Consider the following 27,474-nt stretch of genomic DNA (forward strand, 5'->3'; position numbering starts at 1 on the left):
TTAACCCGGCGGTGGAAGGCTAGCAAGGCTATAAATTCATTCACGCCGTAAGAGTTCTCTGGTGGCCGAGCCAACCCTGATTGTGGTGCTGACTGATTCCATACCCATAACCCAAAGACCTCTGCTGTGGCCCCCATGGTAATTCAGAAAATGGGACGCTATGGAAGAAATGGCCTTACCTCCTCTCTGTCCTTCATTGCCGTGGCTATGTTTGAGAGATGCTGTTGTATTCAACATCGTAACGCCTGTGTCATCTGTCCTATATAAATCTTTGAGCAAGAACAAATGAATGCTTACACAATATTACAGGTATGACAACTGAAATATGTACGAGAACAGATTGGTTCAGAGTAATTGGGGAGTGTAACACTCCTTGCTGCAGTCATAAATGGGCATGTCATGCAACTCTCACATGGAAAAGATCCAAAAAGCTTATTACCTGTATTCAATCTTCTAGAAAATCGTCCTTAAAACCTGGTAAATATCCCCCCATTGGTTGTTGAACGGGGTTATTAGGTTTATTGTCCGCATTGGCAGCCGTAAGCGGGGTTCAGGGATCTTCCATCTGTCACTGTGCAATGAGTATTGATACGCTTGTGATAGTTTTACGCAGATAATTCCTGGCCAAGAATCTCTCCGTGAGATCTAATGCTCGAGTCCAAAAACCCTCCGTAGAACTGCAGTTTCTCCTCAACCGCAGGAACTGCCCCTTCGGTATACCATTCTTCAGGGGTGCAGGATGAAAACTTGTATAATGTAACAAATTGTTGGTGGCAGTAGTTTTATGGAATAAAGAAGTAGTGACACAGGTGCCAGAGAGCTTCAAGTCCAGGAAGTCCACTGTAGAAGAAGACAGTTGCGAAGATTGTCATTCAGTTGATTAATGAACAATATACACTCATCCAACGTACCAGTCCAAAGAAGCAGGATGTTGTTGATGTAACAAAACCATTTCAAGTTTGGAACATAGGTGAATCATACATGTGGGTCCTGTAATAATGGTGCAGAGCAGCCTAAAGATTCACCCTAAAAGAATCCTTAGGGCCACGCCACATTAGTAAAGACTAAAACGTTTTTTCAACCACATGGTGGATTTAAGAAACCCAAAACTCTTGGAGGAGCAGTGGCAATTAAATCTGAGTAAAACAACTGTCAAGTCCTCTTTAAAGGGGTTTTGAGATGTCAGACTTTTTTCTTCCTATAACCTGCAATAATTATAAAGAAGAAAAACCCAATTGATCATTACTTACCCTGCCTCAGTCCAGCATTGGTTCTCTGCTTCTTCCACAGTCTGTCTGCAGTGCTGACATTACAGTGACAGCAAGGAGGTCAATCAATGAGCTTTGTAGGATAGGTTGTAGATGCTACTCTGCAATGATAAATTCTGGACCGCCACTTTAACATTTTATTGGGTTAGTTACAGTATAACTAATTATTAAATCCACCCTGTTTTGCACATATAGCCCCCTTTTCTCCAGTTGCCATTGAAACCATCCTGCTGTAGTTCTGGTGCTCTCAATAGCTCATGCGCAGTACAGTCCCTCAGCTGGCTCCTTGTCACCATAGCTCTGCTCTGCCTCCACCACTGACAGTGTATTTATCATAGGCCTATATGAAGCTGTGAAACACAGTAGCCCACATATTGAGATTCAAAATAGGGTGGTGTGGATAAATAGCCACTCACACCCATGTTTATGTAGCCAACTTGAACAAAATACAAAGAAACAGGAAAAAAAACAAGTATATTGGCATACAAAAGTTTATTATAAATTCATATAAAAATCCATAGGTAGATGGTAAAACGGTATATATAATAAAGTACAGACAAACAGATCCAAGGAAGCCCCGCTGAAATGATATAGAGAAATGCAGGACGCATCAAAGATATCATGAATAATACAAAACGAAAATTAGGAAAGTAACACAAATATCCGCCAAAAGAGGAGGACAAACAATAAAGAAATAGACTACCGTATATTCCGGCGTATAAGACGACTTTTGAGGACTGAAAAATCTTCTGTCTAGTCTGGGGTCGTCTTATACGCCGGTAATGCTTTTGAACTTTCAGAAATTGACATGCGGGGATACTCTGGGGGTGTTAATAAGCTGCCGTGGCCGTATCCCTGCCATGTCGGAGTTAATATAAGGTGGAGGGAGTTAAAATACGGCGGCGGTAGGTCCAGACAGTCAGCGCTTCTGTGCTGAAACTGACACATCGCTGCGTATTCCCAGCTCCGGACACAGCGCAGGGCTTCTGTGCCGACAGCTTTCACTTGTCACAGAAGCGCTGCGCTGTGTCCGGAGCTGGGAAGTTCGCATCGCTTCTGTGACAATATATGAAAAGCCGGCAATTCAGCAGCGGCATAAGCCGGCACCCGACAATTTAGAATAGAAAGAATAGAGCTTCACACATAGATTAGATAGATAGAAACATGTCAGTCACATATATATGAAGTACAGTGACAGTATTGCTTACTGTACTTGTCATTTAGTGTAAAGGATTTATTAAAACAAATAATAGTGTTTTCATGCACCGTCTCTTTAAAAAAGCCGGCCGGCAATTCAGCATCTGTACCCGACAATTTAGAACAGAAAGATAGAGCATCACACATAGATTAGATAGATAGAAACATGTCAGTCACATATATATGAAGTACAGTGACAGTGCTGGTTACTGTACTTGTCATCTAGTGTTAAAATAACGGATTTATTAAAAAAAAAATTGGCGTGGGGTTCCCCTTAATTTTAGGCTCTAGCGGAGGTTAAGCAGACGGCTGGGGCAGATGTTTGAAGCCTGGGAAGGGGGTAATACCCACGGAGCTTCCCAGGCTACTAATATCAGCCCCCAGCTGAATACCTAGCCTTTACTAGCTATTAAAATGGGGGATCCCAAAAAAATGACGTGGGGTCCCCCCTATTTTAATAGGTAGCAAAGGCTAGGCAGACAGCTGGAGGCTGATATTAATAGCCCAGGAAGGGAGCCATGAATATTGGCCCCCTCCCAGGCTAGAAACACCAGCCGTCAGCTGCCCCAGAAATGGCGCATTCATAGGATGCGCCAATTCTGGCACTTAGCCTCGCTCTTCCACGCTGCCCTGGTGCGGTGGCAGGGGGTAATAGGGCTGGGGTTGATGTCAGCTGACATCAAGCCCAGGTTAGTAATGGAGAGGCGTCTATAAGACACCCCCATTACTAACCCCATAGTCAAAGTTAAAAAAAACACAAACACCCAGAATAAAGTCCTTTAATTGAAATAAAGACACAATTCTTTATTGTTCTAAATTAAACCATACTTACCATCACGCCCATTCCAGCTGAAGCCAACGATCTCCTGCAATAAAAGAAAAATAATAAACCAACCTCATCCTTACCTTTCCATGGTTCCCAGGACAGCTTCAGCTCTGCTACATCGAGATGACAGGCTGGACCGCAGCAGAACGCCGCCATCCAGCCTGTCATCCCGCAGACACTGAGAAGAGCAGGCTTGCTTGCGCTCCTCAGTGTCTCTCTGTGACGGCATCCAGATGAGCCGACAATGAACTCAGCTCACCTCCTGGACGTCCGTCACTGACAGCGTGGGAAACTTCTACTGCGCATGCGGGGAGCAGGAGAATTTTCCCACGCTGTCAGTGACGTGCATGAGGTGAGCCGAGTTCATTGGACATGATCTCGGCTCATCTGGATGCCGTCACAGTCAGACACTGAGGAGCACAAGCATGCCTGCGCTTCTCAGTGTCTGCCGCATGGCAAGCTGAACGGCAGCGTTCTGCTGCGGTGCAGCCTGTCATGTGAATGTAGCAGAGTTGGATCGGTCCTGGGAACCATGGAAAGGTAAGGATGATGTTGCTTTATTATTTTACTTTTATTGCAGGAGATCGTTGGCTTCAGCTGGAATGGGCGTGATGGTAAGTATGGTTTAATTTAGAACATTAAAAAATTGTGTCTTTATTTCAATTAAAGGACTTTATTCTGGGTGTTGTGTTTTTTTTAATTACTTTACTAGAAATTCATGGCGGTCATGTCTAATATTGGCGTGACCCCATGAATTTCGGGCTTAGGGCCAGCTGATAATGCCAAGCTGGCCCTAACCCCTTTATTACCCAGTGAGCCACCGCACCAGGGCCCTGGATGAGTTGGGTACAGCGCCAGAAGATGGCGCTTCTATGAACGCGCCATTTTCCGGGGTGGCTGCGGACTGCAATTTGCAGCGGGGGGGGCCCAGAAAGCTTGGGTCTCCCTGCGCTGCAGATTCCAGCCCCCAGCTGCCTAGTTGTACCTGGCTGGACACAAAAATAGGGCGAAGCCCCACGTATTTTTTTTTTTAATTATTTCATGAAATAATTAAAAAAAAAAGGGCTTCCCTATATTGTTGTGTCCGGCCAGGTACAAATAGGCAGCTGGTGGTTGGGGGCAGCCCGTTCCTGCCTGCTGTACCTGGCTGGACACAAAAATATGGCGAAGCCCCACGTCAACATTTTTGGGAAAAATTAATTACAAAATTAATAATTTAGGGACTGCATCTTTATTAACCCCTCAATTGTCATTTAGTGTTAAAATAAAGGATTTTTTAAAAAGAAAATTGGCGTGGGATCCACCATCATTATAGTCTCTAGCGGAGGTTAAGCAGACGGCTGGGGCAGATGTTTGAAGTCTGGGAAGGGGGTAATACCCACGGAGCTTCCCAGGCTACTAATATCAGCCCCCAGCTGAATACCTAGCCTTTACTAGCTATTAGAATGGGGGACCCCCCCAAAAAATGACGTGGGGTCCCCCCTATTTTAATATGTTTATGAGTGACAGTTTTCCTGCTATATACCTGCATGTCATAAGAATTTAAATTAAAAAAGGACCATGTTAAATTCAAATCTGTTTTTTTTTAATTTTTACCGGTGTTTGGTATGCGTTGGAAAAGGGGTAGTCTTATACGGTGAATATATCCTAAACTCTATATTTTAACAGGAAAGTAGGGGGGTCGTCTTATACACCAGGTCGTCTTATACGCCGGAATATACGGTAATAATCACAAAACAATAAAAATCAAAAGCATAGAGATAAGGCAGGGCAAGAAAAAGTGATATACATAGCACTTAGTGTGTGGGGATCACGTATACCGTGGTCCTGTACAGTAAATCCATTGCCATAATGCGTGTCATGTACAGGGCATAGGTAACTCACCCCAGAATATCACATGTAGCTAAGGGACAAATGAGGGCCGGCCGGTGTCGGTCAAGGAGGGCAGCCTCGACGCGCGTTTCGCGGGTGCTTTTTCGAGAGGCGTGAAGCTGTGGAGAAGTGCCGCCATTCCTTACATCAATGTCTGTAGACATACCTTGGTTTAACGACATCTAAAGTCAGCCTAAAGCCTATAACTGTCCCATCACTTTGCCCAACCAGCCTACTTCTTCACCCTCCTCTTTTCACTATCCATCAATCCAAAACATTTGACACTTTTTAATTCTTTCTTGTCCATAAAGTGCAGGCCCCATCACAGATTGAAATAGCCAGATCTTCAGTGCCAAAGAACAAATTTATATAAACAGGAAATGGTCTCCAATCTCCCCAACAGCTTCCCTCTCTTTCCCTCCTTCACTACTTTTACATTGATGACCGATCCTTAAGATAGATCATCAATGTCTGATCGGTCGAGGTCCAACACCCGGCACCCCTGCCGATCAGCTGTTATCGTTCCCCTGCGGTCTGCTGGAAGTACTCACTTGCTAAGCTGGTCCGTCTACTTGTAGTGGCCGGGGCTTAGTACTGCACATCCGCCCCCTATTCAAAGCCATAAGAGGTGAATGTGTAAGTACCCTGGAGCCGCCACTACAAGTAGATGGAGCAGCTTAGCAAGTGAGTACTTCCAGCCAGGTGTTGGACCCTGAACGATCAGACATTGATGACCTTTCCTAAGGATAGGTCATCAATGCTAAAGTAGTGGACAACCGCTTCAATCTAGCTTACTCTCTGCTTTTGATCCAGTCACAGTAGAAGTCCACAGGTTCCTCTAGGCCTCTCGCCCTACAGCCTGCACTAGTGATCCTATTCCCTCACACCTAATTCAGTCCCATTTCCCAGCCATCACTATCCACCCAAGTTATTTAACCTTGGTTTCTTTACTTTTTTTAAACATGCCATCTTAAAGAAGCCCTCCTCCCATCAACGTTTTTATCCTCCTAATATATTGGCAGGCGTCATAATATATAGCACTGTGTACTTACAATTGCTCATTTTACCTTTCTACCCAGCTAATTCTTCTCTTTTCTATGTAGAAACAGGAAGTCTCTTTTTTCCTGCAGGAATCCTTCCCCTTTTGAACTCCTGACCCAGCTGCTCTCTCCTCCCCCCTGCCTGGGACTTTTGCAGTGACCCATGAGTCATTCAGCAAAAATTGTTTTTATATAGAGCTTAAAAAAATTCAGCTAGTCAGTTTTTAATCACATAACGGCACAGACCTAATGGAAAAAGAAAAATTGCCATAGCTAGGTAAAACGAGCAATTGTAAGTACAGAGTGCTGTATAATATGATGACTGCCATGTATGAAGAGGCTTAAAAACTTTGATGGGAGAAAAAAAGCCATCTTTTGACCAGTCTCATTTTGCTAACTACCGACCTGTCTCTAATCTCGCCTTACTAAAGTTTCTTAAAGGGACCCTAACAGCAGATACATGCTGCCAGATGCATGTGTAATATGTATCGGACATGGCTGTATGCTTTCTTAACATATTTTAAAAGCAGGCGGGGGGGGGGGGGGGGATCGCCAGGGTCTCGCCTGTCAGACTAGTGTCCCGTGCGGCTCAGTCCCTGCCCACTGCCAATGACTGGCAGGTCTCACCCTATACTCATACACAGGGAGAGAATTAGTAAATGGCAGTAGTCCAGCAGGCATTTTTCTTTCAAGTATGATGGATAATGTATAGCCAGTAGATAAAAATCTTACATTATATAGCAGTAGTCAATGGTGTGTAGGCTGGGCAGTGTTCTGTGCCCAGTGTGAACATTTAATACAACTCATATGTAATGCTTATCACTTCATTTTGTTTGTTTTTTCTGATAGATTTTAACCATTAATAACACTGTGTGGATGAAGCCACAGGGGTAGAAGCTTGTGCAACCATGAGCCGAGGCAAGCGTGACAGCAACTTCTCAGTCTTTGAAATAGGAGACTCCACATTCACAGTTCTGAAGCGCTACCAAAATCTGAAGCCTATTGGGTCTGGAGCACAAGGAATAGTGTGGTAAGGAACCTAGTCACTGTGTTAACCTAGTCCCTTTAAAAGTACAGAATATCAGAAAATGACCTATTGTTTTATGGTAAAAATAGTTTTGCATAGACTTGTTGTACAGCAATGACTTTTTGAGTAAGTTGAAACCTGATATATTGTTAACACTTCTTCAGCTATAATTTTTTTTTTTTTCCCTACGATACCTTTTTGTTTTTTTCCTTACATGGCATTGAAAATGTTAAATAAAGTCTATCACCCTCAAAACTTACCGTGGGCTCAGTACACCCTTACACCCCGGCCGTGGGCCAAACCATTGCAAGGCTTAAAAGCCTCCTCACATTGGCATGCCAGACTTGGCATGTCACTCTCCACAAGGAGAATTGTTACCCCTTGGATCCCAGTCAGAAGCCTCTCACCTAGCCAAACCAGATCTCACACTTTGCACTGACGAGGGGCAGCACCCCGAAACAGTGTCTGTCTGCAAATTGAGATTCTGGTTTGGCTTTTATCCTAAGTCACGTGGCAAGGGTCGTTAAAGAGTCGATATTGACTTTTAGGATTGCTACTTCCAATAGGAGGCGCTAGAGTTCTAGTTCCTCTCTGAAGACGCAATTTGCATATTTAATTTCCCAGAGGAGCATCGCAAGGCTTAAAAGCCTTACATTGGCATGCCAGACTTGGCATATCACTTTCCACAAGGAGAAACATTACCCCTTGTATCGCATCTTAGACGCTGCATTTTTTTCTCTTTTTGTTATGTCATGCTATAAATAAAGATGCTTTGTTTTTGATACTTACTGGAATTTGGTTTGACAACTTTATTGATAGTCATGTGTGGATTACATGCGTTTTTAGAGAGATTCCTCAGCGGAAATGCAATAAAAACGCACATGCGTTTTTTACCTGCGGATTTTTTGCATCTAATACAAATCTATGCGGAAAATCTGCACATAAAACTCAGAGTACTCAAAAGAGAAATGGACATGTTGCGAATTTGAAACGTGCACCGCAGGTCAGTTTCTGCTGTATTAAAAAAAAAACAAAAAAAAAAAAACAGTGGGCGTGAGATCTCTCTAAATCCCATCCATTCTACTGGAACTATAAGACACGTCATTTTTGGCACAGTGAAAATATGCAGCGTCAAAATCTCATTGTGAGAACACAGCAGTAGGTTCTGTGGACTTTTCAAATACATTAATATTGGATTCTGGAAAGACTTAATTTTGGGGTAAGCCGTATTCAAAAGAGGCCAATGTTTTTCTGATTACTTGTTGTACCTTCAGTATAATAGAATTGTATCTATGTACAATTTAATGTATAGATTTGTAGTTAGTCAGCCCATATCGTCTTTTGTTTCTGATCATGGTTAAGTGAGAATTTAAGTTCTGGTCATAACCCATTTAGATAAGAAAACAAATCTAGTAAGCTATCTAGTGGGCCTTTTCAAATACATAAAATGTTTTCTATAAATCTATACCAACTTTTTTCATGTTGGGAAAATAGGTTGGTACATACATGGTCTTCCTTTAAAACATGCGATGTACCCATTTGTGTATGGTGGTGGTACATTTGAGCCCATGGCGGTACCACAAATCTGGCCAAAGAATTCATCCCCAAATAAACAATTTCCATGTAAGATAAGATATAGTATATCAAGACAGAATAGTATAGCAAAAAGTGATGATGTAGATCTGGATGAGATTCAATACCTTTTGTGTACTATTGATGTGTAAAGGCTGTTTACATTGAAGGTGGTTCATGTAGGGATTTATGAATTTTCTGAAGAATATAAAGCATCTGTTACTGGATGAAGGTTGATAAGGAACGCTGACGTCTTGTTAACTATGGTAATTGAATCAAGATATTTTTACAAAACGTATTTTCTGTCTAATAATAAATGGCATGGGTCTATTGTAAGTTTAACATTTAGTAGTGTCTTTCGATTCCATCACCACAATTGCACCCCCTTTTAAAAGCCAGTTTTATTATGATTGGATTGCAGTTCTGTTGTGTTGGAAATTAACCTTGGCAGTATTGATCCTGTATCTTGTTCACATCCCTGTTCATAAGGCCAATGGCCATCTCTGTTGCATGATAAGTTTTGGAGGGCATTAAACTACTAGGTTGCCTGAGGCCCAGAGTTTCTGTAATGAGATCAGGTTTTATCATAGTGACTCTTGATGCAATGTGTGTCGAATGGGTTTTAAGTCTTATGGAACGATAAAATCTGTGTAGCTCTTTTTCCAGCTGAAACGTTTTTAATCGTGGAATGGGACAGAAAGATTAAACCCTTTTGTAACGTATTAAGTTCAATCGGTGAGATGTTGACCAACAAATTCTGTTCCTTTACCTGACCATTGGAATCAGATTTGTGTGTCTCTCTGACATTTGCTCCCTGCACGGCGCGTCGGCCTCTGCGTCCCCATAAAAAACATTTTGTTTGTCTTGAGCCCTGGCGCTGACCATGGCTGGGTTCCTGCAGTGTCCATGCGAAGGTGCAGAACTTGTTGATTGAGGTCATGTGAGTGCTTACTATCAAGATATGACAAGGTGCTCAGTATGTAAACTGAGGGGGTGTAAACGGTGCACCGAAGCCCCCTTATTTACAAACAAAATAATGTAAATAAAAAATTGCAGCCCCCAGTGTCAAAAGGAAAAAAACAAAAATAAAATTCTGAAAAAACTTGTGATCTCTCCTTATAGGGAGAGAGCTGGAGCTGCTGGGTCATAGGAGACCCAGTCAGCTCTGCTATGTACTCAAGAGGGGGTGCATTTCCATTGTAACTGGGGCTAATTGTACTAGCTACGATTACAGAGGAAATGAGATGAAAATAAAAATATTTTAATATTGAAAGCCCCTCCCAAGTTTTTTTAAAAACATTATGGGGGGTACAATGTGGAAAAAAAATAAAGAGCAGGTAAAATTAAAAATACCAGTGTCAATCCAAATTGCTGTTAGTAGCTGAGCCTCAGTAAAAAAAATAAAAAATAAATAAATGTTACACCTTTTTAAATGTATTTTAGTGGTCTTCTGTGGTCATAAAAAAAATAGTAAAAAGAGACGTATATTTCCCTTTATTTTCTCACTGTTATCGCCTGATTATCATCTAAAAAGTAAAATAACAATAGAACAGTGACCTAAAAATCAAGTCAATGCATCACAGAAAAAGAAGCAAGAATTACTTGAATATCTGAACGAGAAAATAAATGTACAGCAACTTAAACCGCATGTACGAAACACCCAGAAATGTGCCTGGTCAGAATAGGGAGTGTGGGAGGGTAATTGCCTGGTCTTCAACTGGTGAAGTACAAAGCAAAATGTGTGTTTTGTTTTTTTTTTTCCCCAGTGCTTCAAGTGTAATCAGTATTTTACAGGAAGATTTAGTTTTCATAGGATCAGTGCTTGACTTATTTCCTTCACCTTATCAAGTCTTCATCCACCTCTGTAGTTACGAGTAATTGTCTGGTTTTATGTTTTTCCCTTAGTGCTGCTTATGATGCTGTTCTTGAGCGTCATGTTGCCATCAAAAAGCTGAGCCGGCCCTTCCAGAACCAAACCCATGCTAAGAGGGCCTACCGAGAGCTTGTACTCATGAAATGCGTCAATCACAAGAATGTAAGTCTTGATTAAGGGTTAATGGGTTGTCCAGGCTTGAGATTCAAGTCTGCAAGCACTCTGTGACAGCAGACTCTTGAATCCTTACAGCGTGCATAATGCGTGCTGTCAGGATTCCCTGGCCCCAGAAGTGGGCGGTCATGTGACCATAGGTATGCGATTTGCATACATCTGGCCACACTCCAACTAGACACAGACTGGAGCAGCACGCTGGGGGGAACGGGGCGAGGTGAGTAGTGTTTTATTTCATTTTTGTAAATGCCAGTAGCTGTCGTAGGCTGGCATCACACTGAGTGGAGGAGAGCTGGCATTGGGGGCTATCATACTTGGTTGGGGGCAGTGGACATTGGGGGCCACAGTGCTGATTAGTAGGCACTTGGCATTGAGGGCCACCATACGGACTATGGGAGGCTGGCTTTGGGGGCCACTATACTGAATGGGGAAGCATCATAATGAAGGGCTATGGAAGCATCGTACTGAGGGGCCATCATTTTTCTGCATGCCCCTGCTCAATTCACTTTTGTCTAGCAAGGCTGCGCGTTTAGTTTACACGTGACTTGTGGTAAAGTGCCCACCGGTGCTGAAAATTGCTGACAGCATGCAGTGAGCTTGATGATGTGAGGATTCACAATTTGCAGTCATATACAGTGACTGCAGGCTTGAATCCAAAGTATGGGCAACCCCTTTAAAGTAAAGGATACTTGCTATAGTAACCTCCTTTTCTAACTTAGACCATGAGAGAATCAAATATTACGTCTCTTCTACTACCGACTGTGAGAGAATCGAATCTTAACCCTTTCTTCTACACAAGACCACCAAAGAAGGGTCTATTCCCCAAGATCAGTGTTTGTATTTGAGGTAGCCTCAACAGGTCATACTTTCAGGATTTCCTTAGTGTTGCATAGATGTAATAATTGTCAATGTCATGTAAGATTTCCTAAATTCATGACATGTTGGGGTACATGGGGGATTGGAATAAGAAGCACTACTTTTAGATTTAGGTAATGAAATGTTAACCCTCTTTTCTGTCCTAAACCACCATGGAAGGAGGCATTGCCATAGGCTGACAAGGAATGAAATATTCACCTATCACAAGCCATGTCCCCAGCGCTGCTGGCATTATTCCCTTTACTGCCTTGGACCACCTTACAAATTGGTCAGAATTGCTCAGAAATCATTTCCTTATTTTCGATTGTTTGAATGTGTCTTTTATGATCATTTATGCTTCTGATTTTATTTAGTTTAATGTGTCTTTTTTTTCCACCAGATAATTGGACTATTAAATGTCTTCACACCACAAAAGTCTTTGGAGGAATTTCAGGACTTGTAAGTTGTTTGACTTTTTTGTCATGGAGAGTTGGTTCTGGGTTGATGACCTTTTTAATGCTTATGATGTTTTGGTGTCTGGTGATGTCTTTCTTTGGCAGCTTTAGCTATATTACTAGGTTTTATCAACATTCAAGGAATATTCTTCTTTCCAGGTACATTGTGATGGAACTTATGGATGCCAATTTATGCCAAGTTATACAGATGGAATTGGATCATGAGCGCATGTCCTATCTTCTATACCAGATGCTATGTGGTATTAAGCATTTACATTCTGCAGGCATTATCCACCGGGTGAGTTGGGCCTGAATGATGTCTATTCTTCCCTACCCCACAGTTTCATATAAATGCTAGTAGTGGGAACCAGTGTATCTATTAAGGCCCCGTCACACATAACGAGATCGCTAGCGAGATCGCTGATGAGTCACGTTTTGGTGACGCAATAGCGATCTCGCTAGCGATCTCGTTACGTCTGACAGGTAGCAACGATCAGGCCCCTGCTGTGAGATAGCTGATCGTTACAAAGCTTCCTGGACCATTCCTGGGTCGTTGCGCTCCCGCTGGGCAGTGTGCATCGCTGTATTTGACACCTTGTCAACGACCTCGCTAGCGATTCAGAACTGAGACACATTGAGGTGCATAAATTGGACTTTTCTGCGTTCATCGTCCCTGATTGGTGGTCGCTGCTGCGTCCTTGTTTTTTCAGATCCCACCAGCGTTCTCCGGCTGTGACTCCACTTTGAACAAATCAGACATCTTTAGCGAAGTAGGTATTGTTTGGGGTCTCAAATGAGTTTCCATTTTTAATTCATTTATAGGACATCTACCAATTATCTGCTATCATTGCTCTTCAGGGAGGGAGGGCTTGGCTTCAATAGCGATCTCGTTATGTGTGACGGGGCACCAGGACCGTTAAAATACTGGCAGCAGTTGTCGCGGCAGGTCTTCGCATCATGGGTGTTTCTGCCATGTCCCACTGGTTGAAGGCCTGCAATTGCAGGATCGTTTGCACGCTATTCACCGAGCTCCACTTCCCCATTGGCTCGGTCCACAGAGTCCACAAAGCCAGGCGGATAGTACGTAATTGCATCACGTCGACGAAGAAAGTTTTGAAGCGTGCAACAGGCCAAAAGAACAGAGTCTATTGATTTAAGCTTCATGTTAATTGGCGTATGAAAAACTCTGAAGCGGTTGGCCAGGACAGCGTGTCAGAAAACATGCTGTGTGGGTGTGTGTGCACGAGACCCCTAAAATATCTGCCCATGCAAAAGCATATATATACAGATAGAAGCCAAGGCCTCCCTCCCTCCCTGAAGAGCAATGATAGCAGATAATTGGTAGATGTCCTATAAATGAATTAAAAATGGAAACTCATTTGAGACCCCAAACAATACCTACTTCGCTAAAGATGTCTGATTTGTTCAAAGTGGAGTCACAGCCGGAGAACGCTGGTGGGATCTGAAAAAACAAGGCAGCAGCTACCACCAATCAGGGACGATGAACGCAGAAAAGTCCAATTTATGCACCTCAATGTGTCTCAGTTCTGAATCGCTAGCGAGGTCGTTGACAAGGTGTCAAATACAGCGATGCACACTGCCCAGCGGGAGCGCAACGACCCAGGAATGGTCCAGGAAGCTTTGTAACGATCAGCGATCTCACAGCAGGGGCCTGATCGTTGCTACCTGTCAGACATAACGAGATCGCTAGCGAGATCGCTATTGTGTCACCAAAACGTGACTCATCAGCGATCTCGCTAGCGATCTCGTTATGTGTGACGGGGCCTTTAGTGTGGCTGCATGTGATTAATAGGGTGGGTCTTCAATCCAAAAGTATTGCGCAATCCCTTTTAAAGAGGACAGGTCACCAGATCTTAAAAGTCCAGCTTTTACTCTTCTTTTATTCCCACTGCACACGAGTATGCAGGTTTTATTTGTAAATCTTCCATACTGTTCCAGAAACATGGACTTTTTTTAATTTAGTGCTAATTTTTATGGTCTTTATTACGGGAACGTGGTTTACTGGATAATTATGCAGAGCGCCTAAAGGCACATTCCCAGTGAATCCTGTGAGCCACAACCCTCGCTAAAACCATAAAAATTAGCCCTTAAAGAAGCTGTCCACTACTTGGAGCCCCTTCTCATACCCCACGCTAGGCCTCGATAAAATAAAAAAGCTTATACTCCCCTCCAGTGTTGGCGCCGTTCCAGTGGTGGTGGCACTCACGTTCCCGGGACTTTCGTGTGGTGGAATGACATGTGAGCCTGGCGCCCAATCAGTGCTGGCGTCACTGTCTCCACCTGCCGACAAATCAAACATCAAGACGAAGTCAGGGCTGCAGCTGATCTGATTTCCTCTTCATGTTCTATTTGTCTGAAGGCAGAGACAGTGATGCCAGCGCTGATTGGGCACCAGTCTCATGTGTCATAACCACACAAGAGCCCCGGGAATGTGAGTGCCGCCACCACTGGAATGGCGCCGGCACAGCAGGCAAGGATAAGCTTCTTTACTTAATCGGAGCCAAACATTTAGATCAAGAAGAGGTTGTCCTAGTAGTGGACAACCCATTTAAAGAAAAGGTCCATATTTCTGGAACAGTATGGCACATGTAAAAATAAAAAACTTGAATATTCAGGGGAGCAGCGGGAATAAAACTGGACACTTTTAACATTGTTACAAATGCTCTTTAATGGCAGGTTCTGAAGTTTAAGGCTATGTTCACACCATGCTGACTAAATTTGAGAACTGAATCGTTTTGTAAATATGCAGCATGTCAATTCTTTCTGCGTTTTTGCAGCCTCTTTTACTCATAGAAAGCAATGAGAAAGTGAAAAAACGCTACCAAAAATACAGTTGTATGACCATTTCACAGTATTTTTGGTAAATAAAAAATAACTTTATTAACCATGTACTGTAGATAAAGCACACATATAATCCACACGCGGGAAAACTGGTGTTGTGAATGAAGCGTTTTTACTGCCAAAAGAGCAGGTTTTGGCCTCAGAAAAAAAAGGCAGCAAAAGCCCTACATGTGAACATAGCCTTAATGTGTTGATCAGAATTAATGGATTTTTTTTTTTCTTTCAGGATTTAAAACCAAGTAACATTGTAGTGAAATCTGACTGCACCCTAAAGATCCTTGACTTTGGTCTCGCCAGGACAGCAGGGACAAGCTTCATGATGACACCTTATGTTGTGACACGTTACTACAGAGCCCCAGAAGTGATCCTGGGAATGGGATACAAAGAAAATGGTTAGTGCCCTCCCTCCCTACCCTCATTCACATATATTCTTTCATGACAGAGTTCACACTTGTGAGCAGGCTGTTTCATCAGTGGAGGCATCTCTGACAGTTAGCAGCCACTAGTCCTATAGTCCAGTTCTTCCAGCCATCTGCTCTGTTACCAGCACCATGGGTAACTCCCTCTTACTGGCACATTTTCAGCTTGCCTGCTTTCTAATGGCAAATGTGTCTTGAGTCTCCATGGAGGTGACTTATTAACCGTAAGCCTTGAATGGCAATGATGGCTGCTATGCATAAGATGCTGTGATAAAGAGCCCTCCAGCAAGATGGCACACCTGCAGCACAGCACTGATCTCTCCATTAACCCCAGTGATGTCCACACACATTGCCTGGCATCTGAAAGGTTAATGACGTGCTAACCCACTCTGCATTGCACTGTGCTCCTGTCTTTTTCATGCTGACTTCTCACCTTTTTCAGGTTCTGCCTGCACTTGGCTGTTCACTTGTTTTCACTGACACCTCTTTCTCTCTCTTGCTTCTGCTTTTTTTTTTTTTCTTTCTTCCACCATCTGTTTTTTTTCCCTCTTGCGCTGTCACCAATGATAGTGGACTTGTGGTCCGTGGGGTGCATAATGGGAGAAATGATTTGCCACAAGATTCTCTTCCCCGGAAGGGACTGTATCCTTGCACACTTAAAGATGGTTGACACCGAGCACAGTTACTTTATCCACTGGTGTGTACTAATGGTTTCCTGCAGTTTTCTCTCCTGGGACTCGTGTACATCCACATTCTGACTGCTCTTTGCACTGAGTATTAGGGAATTATTTACTGTAATTGTCTAATATGTTTTCATTATAGAAGAAGATCCTGTTGCGGGAATGACCAGAGCTGCTTATTATAAAGACGCTGATTTCCCCCATAAACATGCAGATTGATAGACACTTCGCATGTAATGTAATAGCCCAGTCTCCTTCAGGGTCGCAGATTATCTCACTGTGGAGCGAAGGATGGAGCATGTCATCATATACACAGGCGGACACTAAGAGCCAGTATGTCTCAGATGGATGGCCACTACACTGGCATCAGTCACACCCGAATGATGATCTTAAAGGGGTTGTCCCTTTTCAGAAAGGTTTTTCCCATAAGCTCCATTAGTGTTAAATAATATTATATATCAGTAGCGGCGGAAACGTGGTGCTGGACTCAGGAAGAATAAGTAAAGTACAGGTTTTTTTTTTTTTTTTCTTTTAATGGAGCTTATAGGAAAACTTTTCTTAAAGGGGACCACTCCTTTAATCAGAAGAAGCATCAGTTTTCGTTAACCTAATAGCTCAGAGGAACTACAAGGTGTTCTTCCTAAATGGTGCTACACAAAAGGTGTATATACTGGTTTAAAGGGAACCTGCCAGGTCAGCTAATGCTATTAACCTTCAGATACAGAGTTTATTTGCAGGTTATTAGTGTTATGAAGGTGCCCGGACTCCTGACAGGAATAATGGATCAGTATGTTAGAGTCCAACATGCCCAAACCCTTCTTCCCACAGAAGAAAATCTGCTGCCATAGGTCGAGTGCATGTTTATGGTGGAGTCAGGAGATCTATATGTGTAAGTCCTTCATAATAAGGCCTTGTTCATCCACTTCGGAGTGGCCTGAAAATAACTGAAATTGGCATGTGTTTTATGCATGGCCTCAAATCTACGTGGATTTATTTTCCACAGCTCGTTAAAGGTTTTATGGAATTCCATTTCATAATGGAATTTCATTTTTGTACTTTTATTTGCAGATTTTTGGTGTTGAATCTGTAGTTAATGTTCTCATGGCCTAAAGACCCTAAGGTCGTGTTCTCAAGTTCAGCAATGCACGTCAATGGGGTATATTGGGAGAAAATATGCCCGGAATGATTGTGTTCCTAGTTTTAAAATCCACAGCATGTTCATTATTCCCTGGCTTGGTTCAGTTGAATTGGCCCTATCTGTGCTGTGTGAATAGGGCCCTCTTCTATCTGGATGAGACTGAATTGTACACAGTTGTACCCTAGTACTGCATGCCTGTGTGCTCCTTGTATACATACTTACACCTTGGTGTGTGTCTGTATACGTAGTGATTGCCTTTCTTGTTCACGTTAATCCCAGGGGAGGAAATGTCTGTGTTTTTTTTCTAGTGGTAAAATGTGACAGGTGCGGTTTGTGCCCCTTTTACCTCCCTAGTTGTAGCAGTGTGATCCCTTCTTACCCACATTACAAGCTTTAGCGTGTGGTTTTCTATATGTATACCCATTGCTATGCTGGGCTCTGTTTTGGGAACACACTTTATTTTCTCCTGAATTATTGGACTTTGTGTATTCCGAACCTTACATGTGATAGATCCGCACACTTTCGGCATCTTTTATCATATAGTAGCCATGGACCTCATTCACCATATGTAAACTGCTCTCAGATGCAATTGTGGCTGTCCAGGAATTTGGGGTTTTATGTCTATATTTTTACTGCATTCAGAGGGGAAGAGGTTTAAACAGAGGAGATATTGCAAATGGTAATCCGATACCAGCTCTCTTTTTTGTAGAAGCATTGAAGTATTTTTTTTTTTTTTTTAATGAGTAACTTCTCTACTTTACTTTTCCCTTTACGCCAGATTTGATACATCCCCTTTATAGTAATGGCTGTAGATGAGAGGAAAAGGCGTATTTACATATATACGGTATATGGACTTGGCCATGGCAGCAGGAACTTAAAGTTACAGAGTGCTACTTTGTTTGTTAGTTGTATATGGAGGTAGCTGCTCCTAGTCAGTTTCTTCTGTTTCTATGCATTAGCTTTGACTGAGCACTCCGCCTCTAGGCCACAAGTGGTTTTAATTGCAGCAGGTTCTTGCCTTCCCACACACAAGCAGACATAGTCTCTTAGAGAGGAGTTCACATAGGCAGGTTCCTGGTATTTTGAGAAACGCCTTATCGTGGCTACCAGGTACACATGAATTGACCAATTTATGCACTAAGATTTCTCATCTATTTCTATTTTCTAGAGCAGTAATGTTATTCAGATTTCATATATTTCATGTTGAAAGATGATGAAAGGTGTCAGTAATTCCGCGCTCCTCCGTTAAATTAGATTATACGGGATCCAGTCCTTTTGTGATAGATTTATTCCTTTGACAAGCTAAAAAACAGACTCGTTTTGTGGACGTCCCGTCCACTTCTTCTTCGTCTTCAACTTTGCTGTGACCAATATTTTAGGTGGTTTTTAGAGAGAGGTCTCTGTGATCTCATTTAAACCTCGAGTTCAGGACCACACAACCTTTTCATAAAAGGATGAACTCTCATAGACACAATGTAGTCACGGGTTTCCTCAAACATGGGCTATCCCGGCATATGGCCCATCAACCTAACAAAGATTTCAGCAGCTTGAAAATCATGCCTATAGAGCATATTTCGGATATCACCCCTAACAGAATTCAAACTCTCAACAGAAAAGAGATCTATTGGATACACTGAAACCACGAGGTTTAAATGAGATCACAGAGACCTTTCTCTAAAAACCACCTAAACTATTGGTCACAGCAAAGTTCCTCTCTTTAACCCTAGAACGCATGACCATAAAAATCTACTTTTTCAGATACCTGGGGCCTTTTAGGCCCGTGTGCAAATAACATGGAATAACTCAAACAAAAATGACAAACAACTATATACATGAAGAACACCTAGAGTTTCAAAATTCTAACTAAAGTAATCTTCCACAAAATAGAAAACAATTAACAGGGCGGGCCTGCGAGGCCCCAGGTATGCGTTCTAGGGTTAAACACCAAAAAGGCTCAATATCCCCTCTTACTTGCTAAGATGTTGCAGTACAGCGCCTTGTCAACATTTGTTACATTAACAATATTATGGTGGCTCAACATTCCCTTTCATCTCCTAGGGTGCTGCATCACAGCGCCTCCCGTCATCATGGGTCCCACTTCCAATTCCTCTTTAGCTAGCTTCCTTCCAGCACTCTCAAAAAGATATCTGTCAATTCCATTTAACAAGTGATCTCCCACACATAGCCACAATGCTCCGGTGTGGTCATAGGCTTTCTTCCCACTCAGGACCCCAACACGCCAGTGCGATCCGCAATCATCAAAAACATAGAAGACAGCAGCCCATGTCGGTTCAATTCTTCATTTCCCGGGTTATCACCCCCTAATGGAGCAAAACTATTTCAGACTGTACTGCAACACGCGTTGCACAAGAGGAGATTCGGTCGTATATCCAACTGACTTACGGGATCATTGAGTAGCCATTTTCATTATCCCTACTATCTGGGATAGTAAACCATGTGAAATTAGATCTTAGGAGGAACACAAAATACTATCATACCCTTTCCTCTTGATGCGGTTAATTTAATCACTGCTTTGGCTTTATTGGTGACATGAAGCATAGTTATATTTCATCCTGACAATAGGGACACGGACAAGATAGGAAGCATATGCATAAACTGGTCAGGGTTACACCATGAACATACACTTAAATTATGCTAATCCTTGTTAATGCATTCATACAGTCTTATCCCTCCTAAAAAATGAAAAAAATGACTAAATAATGTCGACCAACTATCAGATACCTCCGTGGTCTAGAGGCACTAACCATGGACGTTGTCTTGATGTGGCATATAATTCCAAGGAATGATTGGTTTGAATTACTATATATATACGAAAAACTCTTTTATATATATTTTTTTACTCTTACTTTTTATAACTTATGTGGAAGATATTTTAAGTCTATTTCAATTTTATACAACTCTCATTACTTTTTTCTGAGTGTCCTTCTAATGACACTATCAGACACACTGTTTTAAGGACTATGTAAAGTTTTGTTTAAAAAAAAAAAAAAAAAAAATTGCTGGCATTTTGGTGCCAGTTTTTTTGCACTTACCATGGTATTCCCTGCTGCTAACCTCTCTTAAGCTATACACTTGAAGCCACGAAACCCTTTTGTTTTTAGCTTGTCAAAGGAATAAATCTATCACAAAAGGACTGGATCCTGTATAATGTAATTTAACGGAGGAGCGCGGAATTACTGACACCTTTCATCATTCTTCTACATTGCTAACCACCAAGGTTTGGTGTCTCCAGCAGCCCTCTCTCACGCTTAATACATGAGTTGTGCCTGTCACAACCCCACAAGGCAAAAGGTAAGCACATTCTCATTTAATAGTTTTATTTGCCTGGGTAACAGCACTATTGCGCCCCCGTTCTTATTTCTTTGTAGATATATTTCCTGTTCGTATACTTAGCGTCACAGAGTGCTACTTTATTTGTTAGTTAAACGTTGCTTGATGCATATGAACGAACTGAAACACTGATCTGTGTTCATGACTGCTGCTCCATTCAAACTCCTAGGCAGAGGCGGACATACCATTGGTGCAAACTGTGTGGACACACAGGGGCCCAAATGGTTAAGGGGCCCATTTCTACCTCCAAAGGAGGCTCAATTTTGCATTTTTAGGAGCTCTTGGGCTGCAAAGGGCCCACATATTGTTCTTGCACATGGGCCAATTTTCTGTCTGTGTCCGCCAGTGCTCCCGGGCTTTCTCATTCTGGTGTTCTGTGATGGTATCTTTAGTTAACCCCCACTAATTTAAAATGTATTACCTGTCCAGTGGAAAAGTGATGGGATGTGCTATCCCAGAAGAGTTGTTGGGGTGCAGTCAGACTGCCGTATAAATCAGACTGAGATCGGAACACCGTGCATGGACTGACCGGTGGCTCTACCTGAATACATGAAGCCATCACGGTCAGGTCAGGAGAGCCGCCGGCTAGTCCATTCACTGCTTTCAAATCTCTGTTTGATTTATACGGCCACCTGTCTGCACCCTTCACTGTTTGATTGGGTGGGGGGTTTCTCGCCAATTATTAGCTGAGCTCCATTGACTTTGATAATGATTCCTGTGCCCCCTGAAGCAGTTTACATGTGGTGAAAAATGTTAGAAACTTGTAAATGTCCATTTTTCATAGCTATTTTTTTAATCGCCCGGTCATATTGGCAAGAGTGTGAGCGCAGTGAACAGGGTGCGTGGTTCAGAGGTTTTAGCTTGTTTTTCCATTTCAGAATGACCCTTTTTTGGGAAATGCACAACTGTAATGTTTTATTTATTTCCTTTTTATAAGAAGACATGGCACTGCCCTGAGACTGCATGGAGCTTCCCTGGTTATATGACTGCATATCTCACCTGTGGTGGTAGAGTAATGGATACTGCATGCGGGGTATGTCGTAATCAGAACGTCACATACACTTGTATGACAGCAGCAAAGCATATTATAAACGCCTTCACAGAGTTGCCTTCCTGAAGTTGCCATGAGGACTCAAACATGGCCTTATGAAGTATTTTTTGGAGTCATAGTAGAGCACCAAAAGAGGTACATGGGGCCTTTTCATACCTCCATATACATTCTGTAAAAGTGAAGCCTTTTCTGAATGGCCCCTGTCCCCCAACTGTATTTTATTTTAAAAAACCAAAAAAAAAAAACAACCCGACTTTACTCGCCCTCCCCTGCTCCACTGCTGAGTCTCGGTGTCTGTCATTACATCACGTTGACAGCACTGCAGCCAATCAGAGCCCAGCATCCGTTGATCCTAGTTTTTGGCTGCAGCGCTGGCGATGTAGACCATAACAGACATCAGTAGCGGTGGTGGAGACTGAGCAGACCCGCGAATGGTGAGTAAAACACAGTTTGTGGTTTTTTTAATACGAGCTGCGGCTGGGGAACATGACTTTTCTTAAATCAAAAAACCCTTTTAACTTTTTGGCTATTCTATATAAAAATGTTTTATTTTTTTTTAATCTGCATCCTGCTGGAAGATGTCTTGCCCCCAATAGTCTTCCTTTGCATTCTTTGTCCATGGGCGATGCACTCCTGTTTTTTTATTTATCCTGTGAGCCTACCAGTCGGTTTTCTCGCAGCCTTGTGTTGTGGAACAGCCCAACCACTGCAGATCGCAACGCAAGGAAATGTAGGATCTAATGTCACAAATGACTCCCACTACTAATCCTTGCTTAGGCTCTGTTTTAAATGTGTGCATAAAACACTGAAATATCAAACTCAAAATTGCAGTATAATAATCACTACATGACTTTTATTTCTGGAGGGGTTTTTATTGCTAACAATTGTGGAGATCTTATTCATCACGGAAGCTCAGTAACCTTGAGTATAGCCTAGCTTAAAGGTGGTCATACATATTATGCTAGGGTTGGCTGAACCTGCCAGTTATGATGGGACCTAATATAATGTGTATTGGGTGTATTCTCACCAAATTTAGCTGAATCTGCTAGTGGCCTATAGAATAACTGTTGTGTATGGCCATCTTCCCCATGGATCACCATCCTCACATCTCCGTCATTGTTTACCAGGTACGGCATCATAGTTCTGTTAGTGGCCATGCCCTTTGATGCCTAGTAAACAATGAAGTTCTTTTGACTTGTTTGTGGCTTGTTATCATTGAAGCATTGTGAGGATTGGAATCACTAAATGTACATATTGGCCACTGACCACAGCACATGTTTGTGGTGTTCTGGATCCTCCCATGGTCTTCAGGATAACCTTGCATCTAGGATACCATGTAGTCATAAGCCTTTTCCATAAGGATATTAGGAGGCCATACAAAATGCCTGTTTTCTACTTTTTTAAATATAAAATCCAAAAAGTTTCACTTTAATCCGAACTTCACACGGTTGATATCTGCAGTCAAATAACATGGCTTTTCAATGTGAACTTTGCATTTTCTCTGGTCACACTCCCCTGTCTTTCTACACTAGCCCTCCATTGAAGGCCATTCTCTGTTAATTGCCTTGCATTCTGTTTTCAGTTGACATTTGGTCAGTGGGTTGCATCTTGGGAGAGATGATCAAAGGTGGTGTGTTGTTCCCCGGCTCAGACCGTATCCTTCCCATTGGCTCTGACAACCCACCATTCACTTCCCAAACCTATAGGACGTTTCCATGTTCCATTGGGGGCATTTCAGCAAGTTTCTGTATAGGTGGAGGCTCATACTCTCCTTATAATGTTGGGGTGATTTTAATAGTAAGTAAAACGAAAACCAATGTGATGTCTTTACAAGTCCTTGGCTTCACTGCTGTTTTCTGTTCTTTTGTCGCCAATTTGGTAACACCTATCATCTAATGTGGACCTTGTCCGATACATGCTGGCTAACTAGCCTGTTACTAACTCTTTAATCTGAACTAATCTAGAATGGGGCATGTTGTGTGTTCGCATAAACTGGTGTAACCCTTCCCAGCTAAAATATTGCCACCTGTTTAGGAATGGCAAAGGTGAGACCTTTCTTCTCTACACCAGGCACTTGTCAGGAGATCAACCATTACTCCCAGTACCACAGTTGCTATATGTGTAGGACAGGGAGGGTGGTGATGGATAACATGGGAAAAATTAGATCAAACTCCTGCCCTCTTTTGTGAGAGCAAACGCCTATAATGACCTCGCAGCCACTATTCGCTTAATAAAGGCAATAAGCACTGCCAGCATTAAGGTAACGCTTCAGGCATGTAATTCAGCTGTTTTTACCTTTATTGACAGTGGTGCTTAAAAGTTTGTGAACCCTTCAACATTTTCAACATTTCACTATAAATTTGACCTAAAACTACAACAGATTTTTTTTTTTTTTTAATGGTGGAAAATGATCCAATATCACATGTCTGTTAATGGTAAAATTATGTGAATCTTTGCTTTCAGTATCAGGTGTGATGCCCTAGTGAAACAACTGCATCTAATTGTTTCTAGTAATTGTTGATCAGTCCTGCACATCAGCTTGGAGGAATTTCAGCCCATCCCTTCCTATAGAACAGCTTCGACTCTGTCTGTTGGTGGGTTGGTTTTCTCCCATAAAATCAGGGCTGTGGAGTCGGTAAGCCAAACCTCCAACTCCTCAATATCCATGACTCAGACTCCACGACTCAGACTCCACGACACAGACTCCCTCATACATGGCTCATGTGTAAGTGATAAATTTACTGGAGCACAGATTCATCTCAGCTAAAAGTCTAGACCCTTAGATCAGGAATAGGACAGACATTTATAGGACATTTCATAACTCTCCCAAATTCTTATGAAAAAATATTCCACACAAACTGCATTGAACTACTGTACCCAATTTATTGTATATTTTAGGAGTCGGAGTTGGTCCATTTTATTCCGACTCCACTCAAATAGACACCGACTCCACAGCCCTGCATAAAATGCTTGCTTCGGGTCCTTCTACAACATTTCTATCGGATTAAGGTCAGGACTTTGTCTTGGCCATTCCAAATCTTTAACTTTATTCTTCTTTAACCATTCTTTTGTAGAACAATTTGTTGCTTTGGGTCGTTTTATTTCTGCATGATCCACAATCTCTTGAGATTTGTCTCATGGATGGACGTCCTGACATTTTCCTTTTAAAATTTGCTGGTCTAATTCAGAATTCATTGCTCCATGAATGATGGCAAGGCGTCCTGGCCCAGATGTTGCAAAACCTGATGGTACCACCACCATGTTTCACAGATGGTATGAGGTTTTATGCTATAACGCAGTGTTTTTGTTTCTCCAGTCATAAGACCTCTCATTTAAACCTAAAAGCTCCATTTTGGTGTTCTCTCTCCACATAAAGTATTATTCTAATAACTGTCTACATTACTTATGTGATCTTTAGCAAACTGCAGATGGGCAGTGATGGTATGTTTGTTTTTTTTTGGTTTTTTTGGTGGGGTGAACTTTCTTGGAGTGAACTTTCTTGGTCAACAACTCATGCAGAGGTTAATGATGGTCATGAATTTCTTCGATTTGTACAATATATGTGTGACTGGATTGATGGGGTCCAAACTCTTTTAAAAAATATTTTCTAACCTTTTGCAGCTTGATGAGCATCAACATGTTCATGCCATGATACACTTTCACAAACGTGTTGTGAAGATCAGACTGTGGTAGATCTGTTCTTTAAATACAACAGGTCGTCCAGTCACACCTGATAGACTTTGCATTGATTGAAAATACCAGATTTATTTCACCATCAAATTGTTTACTAATCCTAAAGGTTCACATACTTTTACCACTCACTCGCAGTAATATTGGATCATTTTCCTCATTTAAAAAAATGACAGTCTAATATTTTTAACTCCTTTATTTGACTCTCTTTAGCTACTTTTAGCACTTGTTTGAAAATGTTTTGTATTTTTATGTCAAATTTATGCAGAAACACTGACATTTTGTGACCCTTCTTAGGTTATGTGATCTCACGTTGACGCTCTGAGAACTTCATGCCTTTTATATTCTCTCAAGGAAGGGGGGGGGGGGGAGTCACCAACGCAGTCTTCAGAATCTCCTGTATGATTGTGTGAGGGTTGTATCACACAACTTGTCCATAGGAGGAAATGTGTGTCAGAATTGCCTATCACAGTTACTGATGATAATTGCACAGCTCCTGTCACAAAGTGATAAATTGTTTCCTTTGTCTTTCATTTTGCCTAGATCAGGAGTGTACAAACTTTTGTTGTTCCAGCTTGTACTACTTCCAACAGCTCCCGTTAAACTTGGGGTATTTTTGGGTAAAGTTATTTCTCCACTTTTTGGTTAGTGAACGTGTGGAGAAGCCAATGGCTGAGGGATTGAGAACATTGAGAGAACCCATGTATCATCGCCTAGGGCCCTGCAATGTACTAGTTGTGCATGGAGTGCTCTGTTTTGCTAAATTTCTTCAACTATAGTGCCTCCTACATCAGTGACTGCAAAAGTACTCCCTCATAAGTGCCTGTTTCAGTTCTCCTTGTTAATGCCAACACCCACATACCCCATTAATAATTACCTTTTCCTGCTTCTGAGCTGCTCCTCTTACTGGAAGTGCGGGATCTGGACAGTGAATGTGAGAGCTCTCTGCCTCTTGCATCTTCCCGGTCCTGCACTGATTATTTTAGGGAAGGGACAGTTTAATTACTGTCATATGAAAGCAGTCCATTCCCTACATCAGAAAGCTGATGCTGTTTGGCAGTGCTTTACAGGGTGTTCTAATTGGGCAACTCCTGTTCTTATATTCTATTAGGCATATGGATGTCCAAGACAATTGCCAACTCCTCTGTAATATATAGGCCCTTTCAGACATACCTATTGGAGCAAGAACCTGTTATTAGTAGATTTCTCCTGGTGTTTGGGCAGTGTGAATGTGTTGGCACTAGCTGAGCTTGCCATGTGTAGACAAAGTGATGACGTTCTTGTAGTCTGCAGTCACACCTAGAGGCAATAAGCTTGTTCTTATAACATGGTTTGCACTATTCTCTGCTCCATTTAGTGGTGACTGCTGGCAGCCAGAATATTATTATATGATGTGTTCTATGTAGGAAATGCGAAGCTCTGGATCAGAGGAACTGAGCTTGGACTGCTAGAAAGATAGCTTCCCTTAAACCATTTTTACGCCCAACATTCTGTGCAGATATCATCTGAAGATGACTTACAGTTTAAATCCGGTTTTTGTGTTGCATGTATTATTATTTATTTTATTTCTGGCATTTTTTTATTTAATATCACAATCTTTATTAAAAATAAAAACAAAAAATAAACTAAATTAGTAATCTTGCAGTTTTCACAGTGGCCACTTGGGGCTCTTAACACCTACTTCCTGTCCTTTCAGGAAGAGTTTTCAGCAGGCTCCATATTATCAGAGGCGGGATTACAATGACAGGTAACACCTCTATAACCAGGTGATAATACAGGATTGACCAATCACCATAGGCGATGTCACAGCTGATCCTGCTCCCCGTCCCTTCACAGTGACCTTTGCACACACTTATTAGATGCTTCAATGCAAGAGATGGGGTCGGAGTCGGACCTTAGTGGCTATGTACAACTGGTATTTCTTGAAACAGGAAGTTAGTCAAAAAAGTCCCAGTGGCCAAAATGAAAATTGCAAGAGATCTATTTATTTTTAAAGGAGTATTCTTAAGTTAAATGGCTTTAATTAGTTTTACAGCAAGAAAATATGCAAGTTTACATCTGCTTTCATTCTCTTACTACAAGTGCTTTTTATCTTTCATAGTGTACAGCTGGTTTCCATGGAGG

General features: G+C 42.0%; 1 protein-coding gene across 3 annotated transcripts in view; it reads left to right on the plus strand.

Moving 5' to 3' along the window:
* MAPK8 (mitogen-activated protein kinase 8) overlaps window positions 1-27,474 on the plus strand; it is a 39,190-nt gene that overhangs the window by 1,721 nt on the left and 9,995 nt on the right. For 2 of the 3 annotated variants that reach the window (XM_073684349.1, XM_073684351.1), the window contains exons 2-7: window positions 7,053-7,233; window positions 10,708-10,837; window positions 12,105-12,163; window positions 12,319-12,457; window positions 15,248-15,413; window positions 23,243-23,314. In XM_073684349.1, the coding sequence (XP_073540450.1) occupies window positions 7,112-7,233; window positions 10,708-10,837; window positions 12,105-12,163; window positions 12,319-12,457; window positions 15,248-15,413; window positions 23,243-23,314 (688 nt within the window). In that variant the 5' untranslated portion in view covers window positions 7,053-7,111. Of the gene's footprint in view, window positions 1-7,052; window positions 7,234-10,707; window positions 10,838-12,104; window positions 12,164-12,318; window positions 12,458-15,247; window positions 15,414-16,010; window positions 16,083-23,242; window positions 23,315-27,474 lie in introns of all 3 variants that reach the window. The other variant, XM_073684350.1, reaches the window with a different exon arrangement.

This window comes from Phyllobates terribilis, unplaced genomic scaffold (genome assembly GCF_046119375.1).
Source record: "Phyllobates terribilis strain yellow unplaced genomic scaffold, ASM4611937v1 Scaffold_5__5_contigs__length_657084704, whole genome shotgun sequence".
NCBI lineage: Eukaryota > Metazoa > Chordata > Amphibia > Anura > Dendrobatidae > Phyllobates > Phyllobates terribilis.